General features: G+C 41.6%; 1 protein-coding gene and 1 long non-coding RNA gene across 2 annotated transcripts in view; one reads left to right on the top strand and one right to left on the bottom strand.

The window, feature by feature from the left end:
* The window catches only part of LOC125983416 (collagen alpha-1(XXIII) chain), a 106,935-nt gene that overhangs the window by 63,076 nt on the left and 19,980 nt on the right, over nt 1-23,879 (top strand). The window contains exons 3-5 of the mRNA XM_049744636.2: nt 8,335-8,379; nt 11,195-11,202; nt 12,199-12,225. Of these exons, the coding sequence (XP_049600593.1) occupies nt 8,335-8,379; nt 11,195-11,202; nt 12,199-12,225 (80 nt within the window). The remainder of the gene's footprint in view (nt 1-8,334; nt 8,380-11,194; nt 11,203-12,198; nt 12,226-23,879) is intronic.
* Nucleotides 19,908-22,568, bottom strand: LOC125983429 (uncharacterized). The gene is made up of 2 exons (XR_007486696.2): nt 21,201-22,568; nt 19,908-20,787 (listed from the first exon to the last, which is right to left on the bottom strand). It is a non-coding gene; the product is annotated as an uncharacterized lncRNA (long non-coding RNA).

Below are 23,879 nucleotides of genomic sequence, written 5' to 3' on the forward strand. Positions count from 1 at the left end.
AAAAAAAAAATTGGGGATTGCACACCAGAGTGCCTCCAAATCATCTTTACTATTTAGACGCAGTCGGGGACAGTTCATTGCCTCAGAGTGTTGTGTGTTTTATCACCAATCAGCCTAAAAGAGATTAGCATGTGTTTTTGTTTTTGGTCATCGGGGTTAGCATGTAAAGAATATATTCCATGACATTAAAAAGTAGAGTTGTAGAGGCAGAAGTGAGATGAGTTTCAATGAGGCAAAAGATGAGCATGTGTTGAGTGACAGGAGCAAAATGATCACGTGTTGCATTGCTCCCTGTGCAGCTGCACTTTACTGCTGCTTACCTGCATGCTCCCACTGGAACATAGTCACCTGGTTATAAATGCTGATGGAGATGCAGCCAGTCAACAGGGACAATACCTCTGTCACTCCCTCCCAGCTGTGTTTGCCTTTATTAGTGCTCAGAATCAGTTGCATGTGTGAATCTCGGTGTAGAGGTGTAACAATGCAAATACGTGACATGAACCAATTATATTCTATAGTGGGAAGTACTGCTATATGTTGCACTCTGCCATCGACTAACTCATCCAGTGTCCAGTAGGAGACATGGTAGCAAAGTGATGGCAGAATGACAACATCCATCCATCCATCCATCCATCCATCCATCCATCCATCCATCCATCCATCCATCCATCCATCCATCCATCCATCCATCCATCCATCCATCCATCCATCCATCCATCCATCCATCCATCCATCCATCCATCCACCCATCCATCATCTATCCATTTTCTGTACCGCTTGTCCCCATATATATATATATATATATATATATATATATATATATATATATATATATAATATATATATCATACATTTCTGTATGAGTCTGTACTTTTTCACTTTTACTTGAGTGTAGGTGTTCAAACAACACAGAAGTACTGTATTTCAAAAAGTCAAAGTCTGCTTTATTGTCAATTTCTTCACATGCCAAGACACACAAAGAAATCGAAATTATGTTCCCACCAGGGCTGTGGACTCGGACTCGGTCGGACTCGGTCATTTTTGCCGGACTCGGACTTGGTGCTGATTTTGACCGAGTCCACCGAGTCCGACAATAAAAAAAATACGTTCAATTTTATTTTCATCATGCTGCTGAGAATGCGCGTAGGAATACTGTCCACAGCCCTGCTTACGATCAATGCTGCCACGTTGAGTTGCACTTAGGCTAATGTTTACATTATGTACCAATGTCAAGGACGATTATGTCACCCAGCTTATATCATTATTTAGATTTTGATCTAAATTAGCCTTGAATAAAGACTAAGCAGTCACATGAATTAACAGAAAAAATGGACAGCCGGACTCGGACTCGGACTCGGTGGTCAAGAGGCCGGACTCGGACTCGGTGCAAAAATCCGACCGAGTCCACAGCCCTGGTTCCCACTATCCCACGGTGACAAGACATAGTACACAATATACATACAGGTAAACAACACAAAAAAATAAAAACAAGAAGGCACAAACAATGAATAAATAAGAGTGATGAATAAATAATAAATAAACAAATAACACAATAAATAAGAGTAGTAGTTCTACTTTAAGTACAGTGTGAGTATTTATTTACACCTCTGATACATTTTCATGAAGAGTTGCACGTGTTTGTACCCTCAGAGCTTGAACAGCTGATTGGACCAAATATGGAAGCCACCAATCAGAAGCAGGGGATATTTGCCACCCAAATATCCCCTTCCCTAATATCCCTCCCTCCAGTTTACTCTCGGCCAAGACTGCACCTGCCATGTTAGTCAATTCACATGGCATTACAAATATAATGTCCCTGGCCTGGAAACATGGTGTATGTTACCTCAATAATGTCCCAGCACAGACATGGGCCAGTGATGGCATCCAATGTGTAAGCAGTATGAAATTAAATCTTGTTGGGGAACGTCTTTGAAATAAACACATGATCGTGTTTGAAAGCGTCCGCAATGATTTGATGAGTGGTGGTTGAAATAGCATGGCAGCAGATAACCGTCCGGCAGTTTTGAGGACGTGGAAAACTAATGATAGTGCTGAGAAGGTTGTTACGAGTAAACTGATGGACTTCAATTGCCAGTATGTTATATCATACGCTTTTTTTTTTTTCATGTTATAAAGTAGCAGTTTTAAACAATCCCAAGTCCTCTGTCTGATCTTTCAATAATTCAATAATTTCACATTTTAAATTGACCTGACCTTGTATTTTTGAACAACTCTTACTCTATACAGTATATAATGTGTAAATTGTAGGATGCCCAGTGGTATACAAAGATAATTTACAAATGTGCTATTCTAGTTAGCTTTCTATAGATTATGGCTCCGTAACAGCAGATCCTTTTTGTGTTAAATTCATTAGTGAGTTCTATTTCTAGTTTAAGGGGGAAAAAAACAAAGGCCAATGTGACAGTGTTTTTTTTAGTTGTTTTCCGATCATTAGCAGCGAGCAAAACTGTTTGTTAGCTTTCATCTTAGTTTTCCGTGCAAACAGGTCTTCAATGACAAACTTCAATTGTTTTCAAAGCCCAGTTTGATGTGTCATTGATGATTCAACTCGTGTTTTATATCCACCCAAGTCACTTGTTGAGCTGAATTAGTGAGTCTGAGTAATGGTAAGAGTGACTCTCTAAACATTCCTGTATGGCGTTCCCTGTTTGTATTTAAATACTAGAAGAAATAGCGACATATTTTTAGCAGGTGGTAGCACAAGCAATATCACCTCAAAAGTTGGTGTGTGACAGCTAGATGGGTCCGGATTTAGCTGAATCTGATTCCTCCAATTGGAAGAGTACTTTTGAGACAGTCATAACTATAAAAAAGTACATGATTAAAAATCAACAGCTTTTTTTACCCCTGACGCTGAACTTTTGGACCCCAGGAAACGTTTTGGCTCCAGAACAGGGGCAAATCCCCTATATCTGACTTAAATGGCCCTGATCTGGTTACCTGTTCGATGAGCGGGCAGCTATTTGTACTTCTTCCAAGCAGCTGTAAAGTCAAATGTCAAGGGTATAAAATGACTGAGCACCTCAAGGTACCGACCACGTGGAAAAACATTGAACCCTCGCAGTATGTTATAAAACGTATGTAGCTTTGAAAAATATCTAGGTAAATCTCTGATAATAGTAAGTCATACCTGCTCTTATCTTGACCAAAGCCACAGTGGCTGTGGTAGCTGTGTTGGCTGTGTTTTGTCTTAATTTTCTTACATTAAAAGAACCTCCCCAAGAGCCGCAGGTTGTGCTCAAACATGTTCCAAAGCATTAAACTAGAAGCACATTTAAGTAAAGTATTTAAGTTTTTTCTGAATTTTAGTAGGAAGGTAGTATTTGAAATAAGATGGAGACAAGATCTGACAAGCCCACATTTACAGAAACAAATTATTACAGTAGCTCACAGTTAATCACATTAAAGAATCTACATCTTTTCAAGTGTCTGTATTCCAGTTCACTTTTATTTGTCTGAGCCTCTTCAGGTGACCCAATTGTTTTTCTTTTTGAGGCATGTTAACCTGTGTTTATTCGTTTTGAGGACTAGATTTAACGCCCGTAGGCTTCTCGAGGCTCTTGCAACACAGGAGGTACCACTCCCAAACATAACACCCGTTCCAACCAAAATTTGAACAAAGACAAACAGATCTTATAAGTACATTTTGAGCCATTATGATGGCAAACCATATTTTAGAGAGACATTAGAAGCCATCAAGAATCACCCAAAATCAGGGGTTTCCACAAGAACTGAACAAATGAAGAGGGCACATTTATCAAGACAAAAACATGAAGGGGAATGTAAGAGCAGTGTAGCAATGTTTTAAGTACAGATGCATGACATACCAAGGGCCAAGACTTGATGTTGCCGTTACATCTTTGACTTCAGATGAATGTCTTTTTTTAAATCAAATATTGTTCAAAAGCACAAAGTTTTATTGCACATTGTATAAGTGTCACTTAAATGTTACACTTGTGGGAGTGTAGTCATATAGTATGACAGGCTGATAAAATGGTATCGGGTGGTGTAGTCGTGGAGCATTTTTATGAGTACTGATGTACAGAATGAGCAGAGAAAGCAATGGGACCTTAATGATGAAAAACAGTATGCACAAAATCAATTCAAGGATGTGTGAATAAACATTAATTGGTAATTATAGTGTGCAGAAAAATTTAACAGTTCTCAGTACAGAAACACAACACAAGATAATAAGTATCATTTATTCACCAATATCATCGCCTTCAAATTAGATGATTCAGAGATGTCCTGCCATCCATTTGGGAAACTATTGCAGCTGTCTTTGTACAAGAGGCGGATCGCACTGAATTCCAGTAATTCAAAGACGCTATTTTTATTAATAAAAGACAGTGAATCTTTTAATATGGTGCTTTAAGGCATCACACAATCAGCTCGAAGTATTGTCCTGTATGTCTGGCCTTTCCCACGCAGATCACACTGGAGCAGTCCCTGAGTGATATTGTGTATAACTCTTTGGATTGATTTGCATATCAATCTAGCCTTTGTCAGGTTAACCATGTTCTATATCGTGTGAAAAAAACAAGCTTGTTCAGCACACACATACACACTCACCAACGAGAACAGCATCAACAAACACACATCGTAATTGAGAAGATATTTATTTGAACACGTGTGTGATTTACCGGCGGCTGAAAATGGTTTGTTTATCTGGGTTTAGCTTATTTCGACCATTATCACGCAAAGGAATTCTTTTCAAGACATGTCCTGCACTGACATTCACAAGGGCTCAGAAGATAGATTTGGTTCGAGTTTCCCTTTTATCAGGTTTATGCTTTTTTTGGGTTTAAGCTTTTTTGTGTGCATTTACTCCGAAGCAGTCCCTAGACACAATGCTGAAAAAAAGTTGATACAGAATTCCTAATTGGCATTTTCAGGCTCCAAAGCAGAAACAAACAGCATAACGGCACCATTCATGTCAGTGTCATGTAATCCAATGGTTTGTAATCAATATTTAAAAGAAATAAATGAAACCACCCAAGACACTTTGTGTTTTAAACCTTTTTTTTTGCATCACAGACGGGTTTAGTCAAGTGCATGCTTGGTACTGACAACAAAGTGATTTAACATTTTAGTAACGTACATCTTTTTTTTCGATGATTATAAACATTTGTCGTCATGTTGTTGTTGTTGTTATAGCATTAAGACCGTTGATTGTTTTGACTGCATCGCTCCTCGTCCGAACGGGCCTTCGCCTCACGTTAAGCGTGACACGCGAGAACCAACACGCAGGCTTTCAGCACCAGCTCAACACAAACCACCTGTTGGACTTGCACAACACATCACCACAGCAGACCTGCACAGCGCCACGGTTTCTTGCACACCCGCACACCAAAGTATAAACACATTAAATTCTCCAAAGTGCACACACATTCTGTCACAGAAATTACCCGTTGAAGAAGCCCAAATGATTCCAGACATGATGAGCGTTTCCTTGATGGGGCTAACGGGATAATCTTGTATTCATATACTCTTTACAGCTAAACAGCTCCGCGGTTTTGCACAGCACACATGCTAGCGAATTGCAATAATAATAAAATCTCCCCTGACAAAACATGTTGATCATAACAGTCATAAAACGTCTTTGACACTTGCCGTCAAAAATAAAAGAGGACCTATAATTTTCTTATTACACACAACCAGCGCATGTGTAGAGCATCCATTTCCAATGTAATATTTTTCACTGAGAGGTTAAGTAAGCACCCGTAGTGTTCCCAGCTGTACGACACACGTGTGTATATATAATCTCAGGGAAAAAAAAAATCTATTAGCATAAAACATCTTTTCCATCAACAGGTTACATTCTCAAGCATATTTTTCTCTTCTTTGCTCCATTGACTGACATCCAACTAATATTGATCCATTATATGAGCAATTAGAACTTTAAAAAAAGTTGCCTAGAGTGAACATAAGCTTCTGCTCTTTACTCAAAATAGAATTTAAAATTTCAAAGACTAGGTTGAATTTAAAATGACAATTTATGTACCAAAAAACCCCACTATTACCCCTAAATACTGAGGACGTATTCCATAAAAGATGATTGTGTTCAAAACTTTAGTGATTATTTATTGTGCCAGAACTAATGGTAAACGGCATTATTTTTCTTTTCTGCTTCTTTCCCATTCCTCATGTATTACCGTAATTTCCGGACTATAAGCCGCGACTTTTTTCCAAAATGTTGAACCCTGCGGCTTATAGTCAGGTGCGGCTTATATAAGATTTTTTTTCGTGATTTTTGTGATGACTTGATCACTTTTATACACTCGTAAAAAGGCTGTGGACCACTGTTGTGCGGTATCTTGAAGAAAAAAACAACAACAAAAATGAGCTTTAGTAGGAATGCACGCTAGGTGACCTGCGTCAAAGGGCTCTAAACCCTTTTTCATACTCTGCCATGTGACTCAGAGATTACACAAAGCAGTGGCGCTGTTTGGACCATCTGCTTTGTATTAAAACCCAATCAATCAGCATTTAAATTCAATTCTTCTGACATTTTGCTCACCAAAAACAAGTTGTAATGAATGTGAACTTTTAATGCATTTTATTCAGAAGGTTACTTTGAACCCTGAGGCTTAAATGGCGGCGCGGCGTATTTATGGATTTTTACGGCTTTCTGTGTACTGTCTTTCTTTGTAAAAAAACTCATGTGCACGTGCGGCTTATAGTTCGGTGCGGCTTATGTAAGAAAAAAACTAAAATATCCCTGAATTTTAGCTGGTGCGGCTTATAGTCCGGTGCGGCTTATAGTCCGGAAATTACGGTATATTATTTTGTATAAATTAATATTAATAAATTGAAACTGAACTAAAAGCATGATATTGAACATTGAAATCATTCTCACTGGGTGCTAATGTAGGAAAACTTGAGTGAGTAAGCAGTTAAGTTGGAGTCTAGTTGAGATTGTGCCCACGAAGTAAATTATTTCACCAAGTCGTGTTTGACCCCAAGAGGAATTCACTTTGCCTGATAAAAATGAGTCACCCAGCACTCCTGTGTGACTCACCTCCTTTTTTAATTGTTTACATCTACAGCGTGTGTCTGCCCTTCCTGAGTTTTTATTAGAAGGGAAGTTGGACAAATACTAGGAAAGTTTAACGGATCAAGTGATTTTATGTCAGCTATTTGGATTCATGCGAACATGTACAGAAAGTGTGATAGTAGTTGATATGAAATAACATTGGAGGTTCATTAATTAAAGGCTTTTATCTTTTTCTCTGCCTTAATTGTTTTGACAACACGTGAAATTGTCAAAATGCAATTTCAGATCAACCAGGGTAATATTTCTTGTTTTTTTTTTTTCAAGATTTAGCGTTTATTTCATTCTTCACTTTTGATTTTCTAATTTAGTTAATCGGTTTTTGAAGCAGGTCTCTAAGATATTAGTTTTTGTTTTGTTTACAGAGACAATCTGTTCACTGAACTGCGGAGAATTATCTTTTTTGGACGAGTAATTAATCAGAAACTTTGGTCCTGTGTACGTGTGCGTATCTGTGTGTTCATTTGAATCTCTATTGTTCTCAATTATTGCACACAATGTGAGTTACAAGTGGGGAAAATCGGGGCACTCCTGCACTTAGTTACCTAGCAACACTTTGTTTGCAAAATACATCACGGTAGTTTATTTAAGGCAAGCTGTGAAATGAGTGTGTAATGCCACAATTGTGTAGCAAGATTGGAGGTTCATTTATTATTATGAATTATGTCAAATGTAGTTGGGATTCCCAAAATAGACATGCAGATGTAAATTAATAGCCTGTATAGGGCTATCCACCTTCGGTGCAAAATGAAATAATATTCCGCCAAAACCTCTGTGATAGGTTAACCGAAGTGATAGAAGTTGACGTAAACCGGTAGTGGTGTAGGAATGATTCACGAGCATGTAGCAGCATGAGGTCCAGGATTCTATAAATCAAGCATCTCACTGACCACATCACATCCTCCACTCCACACCTTTTAACATCCCGACCACACCAAATTCAGCAAAGCTGCGAGGTTTGGCAAAGCTGACCGCCCTCCAAAGAGAGTACAGAAACATGCCCGAGGGCCCATCCTGTTCCGAACACAACATTTTTTGTTTTCTCATCTTGTATATAAGGTTTGAGCGTACGTCTTTTTCGCTCATCCATCTAAGGTTGACACATAACGTGCGGTTGGCTGCGTGTGATCGGCACACAGCGGATGCCAGACACCACATGACCGCCTGCAGAGAGACAACAAGCGAGGCTCACTTGTTCTCTACTCGAGCATTCTGTGCCGATTTGGGGAATTTATTGCTCCATCTGTGTGTTTTCGCAGGGCCTCCCGGAAAGCGTGGAAGGATGGGAAGAAGAGGTGAACCGGGTAAGTGAAGCCCACAACCTGTTTTGTTTCTTGTCTTGCCCTTCCTGTTCCATGTCACCAACTCACTCCATCACGCACTTGGTGACTGGAAGAGTCGTGTAAGAGTCCTGAAAAGCCTGCGGCCTGGCGGGTCAGGCCTTCAGGCTTTAGTTGGCCCATCTTCTGATGTTAACCTGGCCCATGTGGTAGCACTAACATTGTCCAGATGTCAGTGAGCACTAGCAGCTGCTCAAGACCAGTGAGTGCCAACATCTCTGCCGCATGATTTGGAATGATAAACCCTGATATGCCATTCAACCACCAGTTTGATGTCTGGATGGTCGTAGCTGTGTCACCACTTTCCACGTTAAACTTTGAGTTCAGTATCATAATGCTGCAACTTTGTCTTAGAAATAGGAGTATAGGAATTAGGAAACTGTGATTCACTGACATGGACTATTTACTTGAGATTTAATAGATAGCTGGACTTTCTGTATGGTTTGTTCTATTTGCGCCTGCTCTTTACTCCTTTCACCTTCTACCTCTTAAATATGTACCACTCGAGTTTCTGTTTTTGCCATTGGTGTCAAGTTTAAGGTTAATGTTTCTTTCACTGCATTGCTTTTTGACTCTGCATGTTTGTTTAGTGTCTGGCCCAGGAGGTCCTTGTCCCAGCGTCTAGACACAAGCAGCCCTAATTGACTTGGTCTCCATGCCTCATAAACTCCAACGCCGCTCACCCCTCCTTTTTTATTCAACATGTTTCTAAAATGCCGTTTCTCTTCAGTCAACCAGGAAAAAAATGACAGCTCATGTAGATTTGGGCAGCTTTAGTGTAATATTTGGTTAACCTGTCTTTATACTGTGGGACATAGAGGAACTCTGAAGTAGAACGCCCACTAACGCCCATTCCAAATTCAACCAAAAAGTTAGGGGAAAATAGTTTTAAAGTTCAAACCACCCTTATGAGATTGTGTAAAACCTGGTTCACGTGGCAGGATTATTTTTCCCGAATCTCAACAATCGCAGGTCAGACCTGATTCTAGTAATGGCTCCAAAGATAATCTTAGCACATCATCATGCCATGTGGGGCGTCCTCAGGCTGATCTTGGCTGCTCGGAAGGCTGTCCGACCTCAAATCAGGGTAATTCAACATGTTGGATTTTTTATGGGCATCCCTTTGTGTTGTTGTGTTGCTTTTGCCGTGTGGCTACACAACACACACTGTACATGCACAGCTGTTATACCTGAGATTTTTTTCTCAACCCATGTGGGGTCTATCATCGTTTGGAAGTCGGCCGACCATTTGAAAATGTTGTTGTGTGCTCCAGGCTTAAGATGTCTGAGACCACATAACATTTGTAGAGTTTATTTCAAAATGAGTACTAGCAAAAGAACTTCAATAATACACACTGGAAATTATGGGAAGTAAACTCTCCCAGGGTTTAGGGTTTGGGTATATTCATTACGAGAAGACTCCAACGTCTTCATACGCCTCACCAGTTATCTATTTTGTTTTTGTGAACGAGTATTATCAGAGGTTAACTTACCGCATTTTAACACTATTGCGTATGATGACTAATAAGAGAGCTGCTTGAGCTGCTACACTGGTGCAGTAGCCCCACCAGAAATCTGCTAAGCTCCTTCAACATTTCAACGTCAATGTCAATGTGAGCTTTATTGTGAATTTCTCCACATGCCAAAGACACACAAAGAAACCGAAATTTCGTTCCCCCCTATCCCACGGTGACAAGACATGGCTCACAACAGACAAACAAGTAAACAAGTATAACAAAAGCGTGCTGAATAAATAACACAACAATAAATAAATAAATAAGAGGAGGAGAAAAAAAAAAAGGAGCAAGTGCGCGCACAGCAGACATTCCCGAAAATAGCGCAACAGTGCCGCACGCTACGCAGAAGGGGGTAGCGAGTTCAGGGCCCTAACAGCCTGGAGAAAGAAGCTGTTGGCGAGTCTGGTGGTGCGGGAGCGCAGGCTCCTGTACCTCTTCCCAGAGGGCAGAAGGTCAAACAAAGAGTGAGCCGGGTGACTCACATCTCTGGCAATCGAGGTTGCCTTGCGGGTGAGATGGGAGGTGTAAATGTCTTTCAGGGAGGGGAGCGAAGCACCAATAATCTTACCAGCCGTATTCACTATGCGCTGCAGGGCCTACAAGTTCTGTTCAGTGCAGTTACCACCCCACACAGCGATGCAACTGGTGAGGACGCTCTCAATGGTCCCACGGTAGAATGTAGACAGGACTGCCTGAGGAGCACATGCACGCCTGAGCTTCCGCAGGAAGTACAGGCGGCGCTGAGCTTTCTTTGCCAGTGACGAGGTGTTTGCGGACCAGGAGAGGTCCTCACTAATGTGCACCCCCAGGAACTTGGTGCAGCTCACCCTCTCCACCACATTTACCTCATATTTTAAAATTGTTTTCCTCACCCCCATCCTATGTATTGGTCAAGTAGTCCATAAGATCAGGAGAGAAGTAAAATACTGGGTCCATCCCTGTTCTTGAGGTGTATTTATTTAATTTGCAGATCTAAGGACCCTAGTTTGAGAACCACAATAGTGATAATTCATGAACCAGGACTGAAATGCATTCTCTCCCATCAAAGTCCTGACCTGACTTCACAACCCAATGCAACCCATTAAAATGATCCAGACGTGTGTTTATCATAACAGCTTTACCACAAGCTCCTTTGGAAGCCGATCTCATGAACTTGTTTTGTAGCATGTTTAGGTGCCCGATTGTAAACAAACCACAATTTATGTTCAGCCAACAGAGATGTGCACATGATTTTCTAATGTCTGTTTTTGTCTCTGTTGCAGGGCCTCCAGTAAGTAAATTTCCATCTCACCCAGTAAGGTAGTATTGAAGTTAACTGTTGAGTGTGATGGCATGGAACATGTAAAATTCACATTCATTGGGTGTGTATTGCTGTGTAAAATATGCAAAATTTCACAAAACATGTTGCACATCTGCACCCACACAAGTGGACCACCAATGGAAGTGTGTGCATGAGTGTGTGTTAGGGTCAGCAAATAAGTTATTCTTCCCTGAGGGCTCATATATCATTTTTACACACATACAGACACACACCATTCATGTTCTTACCGGACGCAACTGCAGTCTTCCGGTTGGAGATTCAAAGACTCAAAATTCCCATTGCCTGCAATACATCATTGTGGTGTTGAGGCTTTGTAAGACTAAAGTAAACAAAATACTTCTCAGTGTTGCCTTTTTTTTCACTGAACACATGACAAATAAACATCTTGAATCTTGATTAGCATATCAAGAAGATTTAAACAGTGTAGGTGGCGGACCCTCACGAGTAGAGTGCATGTTTTCTTTGCATGGGCCCATGAAGGTAAACTCATGCCAAAGCCAAAAAGTAACATAACAAGAAAGTAACATAACATATCATAATTGGCCTCAGGTCAATAAACTTACCCAAAGTGCCAGTAAAGAAGTTACAATTGTAAAGTTGTTCACTTTTTCCTAAAGTATGCTACAGTGGAACGTCTGAGGACAAATACAATCTGTTGTGGCTTCTGGTTTGTTGCGAAACATTTCTTCCCTCTGGAAGTAGAACTGTAGCTATCATAAAATCTGTACCTGCAAATAACATTTGTGACATTCTCATGCAAGTGTAAAAGTGTATCCTCAGAGGCATCAGACTTGAGAGGGTCCACCATATCCATTCGTACATTCACAGTGCAAATAGATCAAAATCCTCATTTTCATTCAAATCTTACACAATATTCCAGAAATTGTCTGCATCCCTGTTCTAACCTGTTTCAATGCTTCATCCTTTAATCTCTAACCTCACCAGGGCAAGGCGGGACGGGATGGATACCCGGTAAATTGAATTTGTTCTCTAGCCTGTCACTCCTCTCTTGACCCAATCATGAAGAGCTCTTCTGGACACCCCCCCACCCCCCTATTTTCCTTATTTATTTGCTTTTTATAGCCCTGTATTCCAACTGTGCTGTCCCCCCATCTCATATGGCTTTCAACACGTAATTTATCCTGCCTCACAATATTTGAATGCAAACACATTACGTTACAAGGTGTCTTTTGACATGTTCATTGTAGAAAAAGAAGAATGGGAAGACCCTACCTACAGTACATAATAGATTAATTTGCTTTCACAAGAAAGTTATAGGGACAGACTTATTTTTAAGTGGTCCCAAGTCTTCTAGGAGGCCCTAAACCTGTCATTAAAATTGATTCTAAAATATTTATTTTATTTGAAGCAACTGTTATTGTTTTATAACAAATTCACACGCTTTATAAAAAAATAAAAAATATCCGAATTGTTTTGACTTCTTCCTCCTTATTCCCTTCCCTAGACTATTACATATTGTTAGGGCACAGTTGAGGGCCCCCAAATGGCTAAATATGCCACCTCAGTTTTTGCACGTTCCTAAAAAACATCATGGATATTGGTTAGAAATACATAAATGCATCAACATCTTATGAACATGCACTTAGGGCATTTTTTTTATTTAAAAATTATTGATTCTTTTTTCCATACACTATATTGCAGCTTTACCAACAGCTAGGAGTCGAGTTTTGTGCTCATGTGGTGTGTACTAGTTTTCATTCATCATTTTTACCGCGCTAGTAAGGTTTTGAGCAGTACTTATGTCTTTTGAAGCCTTTTGAGCATTTATTTGATATCCTAATACTGTGTTGAATTGTCCTACCAGTGAGGACACACTAGTGTCTGGACCTTAGGCTGAATAGCAAGGATATTGAATAAATGCTCCAGCTGCTTACCGTACGAACACAATGCTGTTGTTATTTAAAGGTTTTTGTGGTTTCAGCATCATCAAATTGCCATCGGAACACACCGATACACGCACGCCATGAGTGAGTTCAGATTTTATAAGCAGATTGATTCATCACATACAGTGCACGCGAGAGTAGGTAAGTTCAGCTCGGATTATGCGAGACAACCTGTCTAGCGTCTGGCCACAACGGTTGACTGCACACAGTCATCGTACTTGTGTTACCTGGTGTGTTGCTCTGTGTGTCGTCTGATTGGCAATTTTGGGAAGTAGATGCCCCGAGGGCTTTGTAGGGTTTTTCTCCTGGTCCGATTCCCAGTCTGACTGGCAATGCAGTCAACCTGACAACCTGTTGCTAATTACATACAGTTGGAGCAAAGTCACAAAGTGTGTGAAACATTTGTTTGTGTTTGTCTGTGGCTCAATTCGTCTTTGTTCAATATCTTAATCAGCACGCCCTTAAAACAGTTGAAAACTGATTTTTCTACCACATAGCATTGACATAATAAGGCAAAGTGGAGACATGTTTCAGTAAAATGCAGTGCAGAAATGCAAGGGTTAGATTATTGTAGGGAGGGATGTATAAAGATTTTCTGCATTGTTATTTGCTTACACAAGATCAGAAAAAATGTAAACAGATTCAGCATAACATTTCGTCTTGAAAATTACTTCTTTACTGATTCGAATCCTAATCAATTGCACTTTTTCAAAAGCGATATCATGAAAATGAAGTAGTATTATGTATAAAATGTAATGTACTGTAGTTTAGTAGTCATATTTTTTTTAATAATGTATGCCCGAACCCCCTTAACAGACTATTTGTGGTGTTGTCACGCTATGTCCAGCATGACTGTGGTGTGCTTTACTGAACTTCTGCTAAAATTCTTATGTGCATATTGGTGGTCAAGTATCTTAAATGTGTCACAATCGTTAGTACACGCACCTCTTCCCTCAAATTGGTTGTAACAGTTAATGCCATCCTTTGTGTGACACCAGTTGTGTGCATACGTGATCATGTGTGTTGATTCTTCATGTCCGAGGCCATATTTCTTCCCCATTAATCACCGCTGAGAGGCTTGAGCCTTCCTGCTGTCAAAAAATCGACATCTAGCAGACTGACAGGACTCTGTAAGATGGAAACCACACACCAAATGATTGCAATTGATATGCGCAGTCACCACCGGGGTCAGCGTGTTTATACAACAATGCCAGTTTGTGAGCGACAGCGGGGCGTGGGCCTCCATTGTTGGGGCGCTCTTAGCCGCTGAATGCACATTAAAGCCAGACGGTCAGCCAACAACATGCCAGTCATGGTTATGTTCCAAGTACACTCTGCTGTGCTGTCCATTTAACAGGTCAATGTCATGTTGCACAAATTGTGGCCATGTTCTGCAGCTTTAAGTGCTGTTGTTGTGGAAACCTGAGTTGTTGAGTGAGAGGAGCACATACAGTAAGATAATATGTAGAGGAAATGAGCCCTTGTTTTAGTATCACATAATGGCGCCTTGGGAGCTTCATGTGTGGACCGCAGCATAATGTTCAGTGGAGACGCTTGTTCTGATGCGTAGACCAACTTTTTAAGGTGCATTCTCAACAATTACACCCCACTGACTAATTGGGGGTCTGCACTGTTGGCAGCGTAGTAAAGAAGGTGAGGACTCCCCTTGCACTGTTTCATTGGGACTAACATTCACAAACATGTGACCACCTGTGGCCAAGTTAGTTTCCAGAAAAGTTTTTAATGTCCATAAAAGAAGTGGGAGTGCTGACCATTCATGGAAAGCTCTAAGATAGACATACAAAAAGCTTAAATTTCCTTCCATTAATGACTGCTTCTCTGTAGTCATTTATTAGTTTCCCCTTGTTTTATTTTATCACGCAGGATGCTCCTGATGTGGTATTACGGAGAAAAATGTATAATGCACTATACAGTACATCCAAATTAGGTATTATTGGTGTTATGTGGTAGAACTGCACCATTGTACTATCCGAAAATAGCATATTGTTAAATTATTGCCCCTAATCTGTCAATCTGAGATCATAGTTATTATTATCAAAGCATAGTCATTCATACAGTAAGTTTATGGCTATATGATGTGGCCTGTGATTTTTTATAATCAACCACACATTCCATTGTATTCCATTCCAGAATATGTCTTACATCTGTCTTGGTGTTATAACTAGTATGCAAGTATACACACTGTGCATTTTAAATAAACATCTTGTGTTGTACGGTAGCACTGAGTGATTACAGACCATTATACGTTTGGGACTAGGAGTAATTGGGGTTTTGGCTTCATACGTCATTACAATGAATTCAACATGTGACTCAAGTATGTATAGACTTTGACTTTTAAATTCACATGAGGAATGGATGACTGGATGGATTATGGAATTTGCCATTAATTCTTGGATTCAAATTTTTTTTTAATGAATTGGATTCAGATTCTTTGCAGTCCAGAGTCCAGATCACCAAATTATTTTCTCCTTTGATAGAGTTTGCCAGGTTTTCTCTGCTGTCACCTTAGACTTAGACTTAGACTTAGACTTAGACTCAACTTTATTAATCCCTTGGGATTACTCCTTCAGGGAAATTCTGTGTCCAGTAGCAGTAAAATACAAGATACACAAGAAAAACACAAGAGCTCAAGATATACAGAAGATGCAGAAATACACACAGTGCAAGAGATAGCAATGAAATGTAAAAGAGGCCAAAAGATAAACTAGGCAAGAAAATCGAGGGAGGTAAAAACACTACACAGTAGTTGCCATAATATTGCGCATTGTATATTGACGTGAAGAATGTGTACAGTTATGTCCCTGTTCATGTCCATGTCACCTCCTCCCCAGTGAGGAGTTGAATAGCTTGATGGCTTGGGGGACAAAGGAGTTCTTCAGTCTGCTTGTCCTACAATTGGGGAGGAGCAGTCTCCCACTGATCCGGCTCCTCTGATTAGTGATGACAGAGTGCAGAGGGTGACTGACATTGCCTATAATGTCCAACAGTTTTTTCAGTGTCCTTGCCTCTGCCACCGTCTCCAATGAGTCCAGCTTCTTGCCGATCAGAGAGCCGGCTCGCCTGACCAGTTTGTCCAGTCTGGAGGTGTCCTTCTTGGATGTGCTGCTGCCCCAGCACACCACGGTGTAAAACAGGACACTGGCAACCACGGACTGGTAGAACATCTCCAAGAGTTTGTTGCAGATGTTAAAAGAACGTAGTCTCCTCAGGAAGTACATCCTGCTCTGTGTCTTCCTGTGAAGGTGGTTGGTGTGAGTTGACCAGTCCAGTTTTTTATCCAGCCACACCCCAAGGTACTTGTAGGAGTCCACAGCCTCCACCTCAGCCCCCTCCAACAGTACGGGCCTAGGCTTAGGCCTGTTCCTCCCAAAGTCTATGACCAGCTCCTTGGTCTTGGAGATGTTGAGCTCCAGTTGGTTGGCACGGCACCAGGTGGCGAAATCCCCCACCAGGCTCCTATACTCCTCCTCTCTATTGTCCCTGATACACCCGACAATGGCTGTGTCATCCGCGTACTTCTGTATGTGACACAGCTCAGAGTTGTAACAGAAGTCTGAGGTGTACAAGGTGAAGAGTACAGGGGCCAGCACTGTGCCCTGTGGGGCTCCAGTGCTACTGACCACAGTGTCAGAGATGGTGTCTTTTAGTCTGACGTACTGTGGCCTGTCTGTGAGGTAGCTGGAGATCCAGGTCACCATGTATGGGTCCACTCCCATCCTGTCCAGTTTGTCTCTGAGCAGGGGGGGCTGGATGGTGTTGAACGCACTGGAGAAGTCTAGGAACAGAATCCTCGCTGTGGCGCTTCCCTTATCCATGTGGGAGTGAACTCGGTGCAGTAGGTGGAGGATGGCGTCCTCCACTCCAACATCTGACTGGTATGCAAACTGCAGGCAGTCCTGAGCATGTCGCACTTGAGGTCTGAGGAGACCGAGGAAGAGCCGCTCCAATGTCTTCATCAGGTGTGAAGTGAGTGCCACCGGCCGAAAGTCATTCAGTTCACTGGGCCGGGTCTTTTTAGGAACCGGCGTGATGCAGGATGTCTTCCATAGTGTAGGCACTGTCCCCAGCTGCAGGCTGAGGTTGAAGATCCGTTGAAGTGGTTCCCCCAGTTCAGCAGCGCAGGTTTTCAGTAGTCTGGGACACACCTTGTCCGGGCCTGGTGCTTTCCTGGGTCGAAGCTTCCTCAGTTGTCCTCTGACCTGGTCTGCTGTGAAGTAAGGCAGAGCTTGTGTTGGCGTGGGGGGGCTGGAGGAGGAGAGTGGTGGTGCTGTGGTATCTGGGGTGGGGGGGCAAGAGGAGGAGGGTGGGGGTGCTGTGTCGTTTCGGGGGTGGTGTGTTGTGGAGGGAAGGAGAGATGGCTGCAGTAGAGGTGGGGGGGTCGAGGGCCGATCAAACCTATTGAAGAAGTTGTTCAGCTCGTTCGCCCTCTCCGTTGTCCCTTCAACGACCCTGGTCTTGATGTTGTGGCCCGTGATAGTCCTCACACCTTCCCAGACGGCCCTCATGTTGTTTTCCTTCAGCTTCTGCTCCACCTTTGTCCTGTAGGCGTCTTTGGCTACCCTCACACAGTGCTTTACCTCCTGCTGTGCTGCCTTCATGGCCTCCCTGTCTCTGCTCCTGAAGGCGGCTTTCTTCCTGTTCAGGACGGCTTTGACCTCCCGTGTTACCCAAGGCTTGTTATTCGGGTAGTAGCGGACTGTCTTAACAGGAGAGACCACATCCATGCAGAAGTTCAGGTAGTCCGTCAGGCAGTGTGTCAACCCCTCTATGTCCTCACGGTGCGGATCGATCAGCACATCCCAGTCTGTGGTGTTAAAACAGTCTCTCAGGACACTTTCCATCTCTGGGGTCCACTTCCTGATGGCGCGGGTCGCAACGGGCTGTTTTTTGACCAGGGGGGTGTACTCTGGATGTAGGTGGATCAGGTTGTGGTCTGACTTCCCCAGTGGGGGGAGCGGTGTGGCCTTATACGCATCCCTCACATTGACATACATGAGGTCTATTGTCCTGTTGTTTCTTGTGGGGCAGTCAACAGCCTGATGGAAAACGGGCAGAGTAGAGTCCAAGGTTGCATGATTAAAGTCTCCAGAGATTATTACAAAAGCATTGGGGTGCTGAGTCGTTAGCCTGGCTGTGACAGTGTGTATAGTCTCACAGGCAGTGGCTGCGTCCGCGCTCGGAGGGATGTAAACACAGATGGTAATCACGTGACTGAACTCCCTCGGCAGGTAGTATGGCCGCAAGCTAACCGCTAGCAGCTCAAGGTCCCGGCAGCACAACACAGTCTTTACAGAAACATGTCCCGGGTTACACCAGCGATGGTTCACATACACGACCAGACCCCCACCTTTCCATTTTCCACTAGCTTTGGCATCTCTGTCGGCTCTCACCATAGTGAAACCCTGCAGGTCCACGTTAGCATCCGGTACGAGGTGGTTTAGCCATGTCTCCGTAAAGATGAGCACGCTGCTTTCCCTGTAGGTCCGCTGTGTTAGAGATTTGCTCACTCCAACTTATTTTGCAAGAACCAAACAGGAGACAGGCAAGTTCTTTTAGACACCTGCAGGTGGAGAGTCCATTCGTCGCTGTCTGAACAGCGATTATCGAATGAAGTCTAAAAGTCTCCTCCCTGCAAGGGCATATTTATTAGGAGGAACAGAGTGGGGGTGAGTGGACAGGTTTGGTGAACCCCCGGCCTCTGATAAGATCAGAGCAGGGGGTGTTTTACACTGTTGTGGGAAACAGGCAAGACGTGATTGATTTAATCATTACATTGTGAGGGCAAGACAAGATTGATTTAATCATTACAGTCTACATTCCAACATAATCATAGGATCAAACTAACCTGAAAACCCTAACATCTCCCTCCTGATTTATCATATGATTATGCCATGGTAAAAATAAAAACAACAAACAATGATAGCAACACTTTCCAGTGAAGATGAGGCATTACCTCAACACCCCAGATCAAACTTATTGTGTAAGCGAAAAACCTGCTGGCCAGATGTTATTAGCAGGAAAATTCTTACACGGCCCCGTTGCCACAGGCGGCCAGAATGCTATCAATAAAAAAGAAAAAGAAAAACACAGAAACAGTATATCTGAGGGAAGAGCGCAAGGACAACTTTGTCTCCGACGGACCATACTTTATGGTCATCTGGAACGTTCGCACCCCAGACAGGGTCATGAGGGTCAAAGGTTGCAACTGCTCTGCGTCGAGTCCAGAAGAGTTGTGTGCTCCTGTCAGCTGATGATGTCATATCCTGTAGGTGTGGTCTGTCACCCACACTGGTGCACACACTCCTGTCCAGTTGGCGGGCAGCATCGGATAAACCACCTTGGATGTAACGTGTAATTCACTCCAGCTGGTCTCTCTGTGTAGGCCACTTGTGGTATTGTTCGTCCTTTAACAGTCACATTGAGATTTGCCCAGAAGTGTTCATCATAGGCACCGTGTTTCGCTTCAGTGACATTCATTGCTCTGGCCTCCAAGCGAACTTGCGTGGAGGAAGGGGGGAGTTTCGAACACACATAGCACGCCTCCTGTGTGTGAGCTCTCACAGTGAACCTGAGGGTTGTCCACCTGTGAGGGGGAGAGATCAGGCGGCAGTAAATTTGCATTGGACACATCTTTCAGTTTGAGCGTCCTGATTAGATAATCTGCCCAGGACTGCTCTTCATCTGTTGCTTGCAACTCTCGTAGTCAATTGTAGTGCCCATTTAACTGGCAAATAGGAGTTTTTTTTTTTTTTTTTTGAAACAAGCTCTACAAAAAAAAAATGTTTGTTTTGTTTTGAAAATGTTTTGAATATGAATCAAATCCATATGTTGTATAAAGCTGACTGACCTGCCCCACTATCCCTCCTCTTGAGCCATGTGACGCGCACCATGGCTCAATATTGCAGCCCATTTGCATAGGTTCTTTGGTAGGGTAGGTCATTTATAGATGCCATTCTCTAATCTTGCCCCTGTTTTGACAACTAGCTTAGCAAGTAAATGGATGCCCTCCCCGAATGGGGAGCGACTCAGCTAGCAAATGATTAGACATTTTCACTTTGTTGTAGTTTCTTTAGTTACTTTTCAATCGTTTTCTCATTGTTTATCACAAGAATCTTAGAAATTTGAATACAAATCAAAACGTATGTTTTATTTTACTCAATTGTATGATTTAGAGAATCCATATGTAGTAAAGTTTTGTAGTACTACATATGATTTCATCATCATTTAGTTTGACTTTCTTTCCAAAACGCTTCTTAATTTCTCAGTTCACACATCTTCTACATGTGTTACTGGTTCTCCATTTTTTTTCTCTAGTTAATTATCAATCCAAAAGCTACGTGTTTCTTTCTAACATTCAACCTGCTCAAAATCACTCTTTCATCAAAGTCGCTCTAATTTTCCATAGTAGTCGCCAACGACTTCAACCATTCAACCTTTCATTCAGGCAATCATTCATCAATGCTCATCATATGTATCTCACACAGTCTCCAAAAAGGAGTCTTCCTATCACATCGGTCCCAATTCATCCAAGCTCACCACACAACACTCATATATCACTTTCAACTCAGGTTTCCTGGTAGAACAATCCACCAATTCAAAAAAAACTTAACTTAAACAAACAATTGGCAAATTAATCTGAATTTTTTCTTTGTTTTTAAATTTGAAGAACTCAATCTCTCAGATTTAGCTTGCATTTAGAATTTTGCATAATCTTATAACACAACCAATCAATTATTCCTATTAAATGTAGCATTGCAAAATCTTAAATTCACAATTTAGCTTCTTCCAATTCCTGAAAGCATGTTCTGTCATTTTTTTTTCTTCGAATTTCTCATGTGGGCTCGACACTTTACATGCACTAGTGTGGATTAGTTTCTGCTTGCAAACAGATTTCTCTCTTTTTCCTCTCATTTTTATCTTTCAAAATCATTTCTGTTCTGCTGTGCAAATTGGATAGACCACAGTCTAGCAATTTTTTTTTTTATACTAAAACTTTAGCCAATGTTCATCATTTTAACATACGCACACACATGCACAGCTCTCGCACGCAAAAGGTAGTTCCCAGCACCAATGATTCGTCACAGGCTGGCCATTTCCTGTGGTCGATCATGAGCTGGTCCCTCCCATGCACACGAGGACAGCACATTCTAATTTTATTTATCTATCTTCTAGAAGCAAGTTGCATTTCTTTACCACTTGAACTCTCAACTTCCTTTCTACTCCATACTTTTTCTTCCACTTCGGCATATATTGCATACAATTAAGAAATCTACTTGCCATGAACTTCTCGTCTCCGTCAAGAAGAGCAGAGCAAGAGATTTACCGTTTTTATTTCCCATATTAATTCTAGTAGTTTTAGGTTATACAATCTCTTTGTCTCAAAAATATTATTATTATTATTATTACTATTATTACTTATTTATTTATTTAACTATTGCTTTGAGGATCCTCAATGCAGGTTTAAATTGACCTTTCAACAAATTACTAGCCTGTATTATTGCCGTGGATCAACGCTAGAACTGCTTTTTAGTCAATTTATCCTACCAGTCACACACTCAATCACACTAACTCCAGCGCTTTTTTTTTTTTTAGGCCTCATGGCTCGGACAAACCAAAGCCGTATCTCATAGCTCGGATAAACCAAAGCCGAATCTCATAGCTCGGACAAACCAAAGCCGAATCTCATAGCTCGGACAAACCAAAGCCGAATCTCATAGCTCGGACAAACCAAAGCCGAATCTCATAGCTCGGACAAACCAAAGCCGAATCTCATAGCTCGGACAAACCAAAGCCGTATCTTTAGCGCTTTAACTTACTTGTCCCCTGGTTCGTTGCACCGCCGGATCCCGTCAATCCACCTCTGTCAGACGAAGGCAGACCTAAGATGCTGGCCCAGCGAAGAATTCTCTTCCCAGGACTTTCTTTTCCAGGTCCTCCTAATGGACGCTGGCTTGTCGACAATGCAGCACGTCCTCCTTCGCCGGTCAGATGGTGGGTATGAGGATCCCGGGTTTCGGCACCAAAATGTTAGAGATTTGCTCACTCCAACTTATTTTGCAAGAACCAAACAGGAGACAGGCAAGTTCTTTTAGACACCTGCAGGTGGAGAGTCCATTCGTCGCTGTCTGAACAGCGATTATCGAATGAAGTCTAAAAGTCTCCTCCCTGCAAGGGCATATTTATTAGGAGGAACAGAGTGGGGGTGAGTGGACAGGTTTGGTGAACCCCCGGCCTCTGATAAGATCAGAGCAGGGGGTGTTTTACACTGTTGTGGGAAACAGGCAAGACGTGATTGATTTAATCATTACATTGTGAGGGCAAGACAAGATTGATTTAATCATTACAGTCTACATTCCAACATAATCATAGGATCAAACTAACCTGAAAACCCTAACACGCTGGTTGTTCACCTTCACCTGTTTCAACCATGTTTGACACATGATGTGGTATGGTATGCTTTGGATCAGGAGCCGTGCCTTTCCTTCTGCATACTTTTCACATCCCATCATCATTGATTTCCAGTCAAAGAATCTGATTCCAGTACATGGGTTGATCTTGATGCAGATCTTCTTCAATACTCATGAACCTGTTTGTTGTAAAACTTTTCATTCACGTCTCCACACTGTTTGTGAGATAAAGAGAAGGATTTTGCTTCAGAAGAAAAAGATACTTCCATTCTTCCTCTTTTCCTCCTCTATTTCTATTGATAGTACCCATGAGTGTGATAAAGTAGAGGCCATGCTTATGTAAACTATTCAAGGCCAGATGGTGATGGTCAATGATGGATTCCAGTTTGCTTGAGTTTAACGTGTGACCCAAGGGAGCCTGTAAAAACAGTTAGCTTAACATTGTGTCTGCTTGTTAAAGGAGGGAAGCCAGTGTTGGGCATTTAAGTGTTTTCGGAAAGTTTGATCCAACTTCATGTTCAAGTGGTCTTTAAGGCTTTTGAACTGTAGAGGCCCTTCAGTGACTGCTTTGCTTTTCTTCCCTTTTGTTGAACACAGGTTAATATGATGGACAACTTTCACTGCCGTTTTTTCACTTTCATGGGTTTTGACATATAACGTGCCGCTTACATGCCTTTAGTGAATTTTCTCTCATTCTTGTTCTCGTACTACAAACAGATGCACACTAATTTGATATGGCCCTATCCGATTTTGTGGTGATTAAAACAGATGGACTTGATAAGGGCAGTGTCACTCCAAATTGTGCTTTTTTTTTTCTTAACATCATAATTTATTAATCACTCAAACGCATCATGTGAGCAGGAAAAATGAACCTCGCAATTCTGAGAGTTACATTGCAAAATTTAACAAACAAAAATAATAATAATAAGAAGAAGAGGACTGCGTCATGTCACATGACCCTAAAAGTTTATTGTTGCAATCGCAATAAATCATCAGATGTATGTTAACTACCTGGAAGCATTCTAAAATTGTCATGCATTCTTGCATTCATGCATGCATTCAACTGTCACTCTGGTTCAAATGAATGGGGCAGGATAAATTACTTATTTTAAGCCTTAGTTTTTTATCTTGAGCCTTTTCATCTGTTTTTTCTCCTCATCTGATGTGCCTGCTTCTATTGTATTCCAATTATTGTATATTGATTATGTGTAATTCATCTAACATTTAATAATAGCAATCATACCATTCCCTATTCTCAACAAGGGATGGCCCTTTGATTAAGTTGAATTTTTTT

This window comes from Syngnathus scovelli, chromosome 1 (genome assembly GCF_024217435.2).
Source record: "Syngnathus scovelli strain Florida chromosome 1, RoL_Ssco_1.2, whole genome shotgun sequence".
NCBI lineage: Eukaryota > Metazoa > Chordata > Actinopteri > Syngnathiformes > Syngnathidae > Syngnathus > Syngnathus scovelli.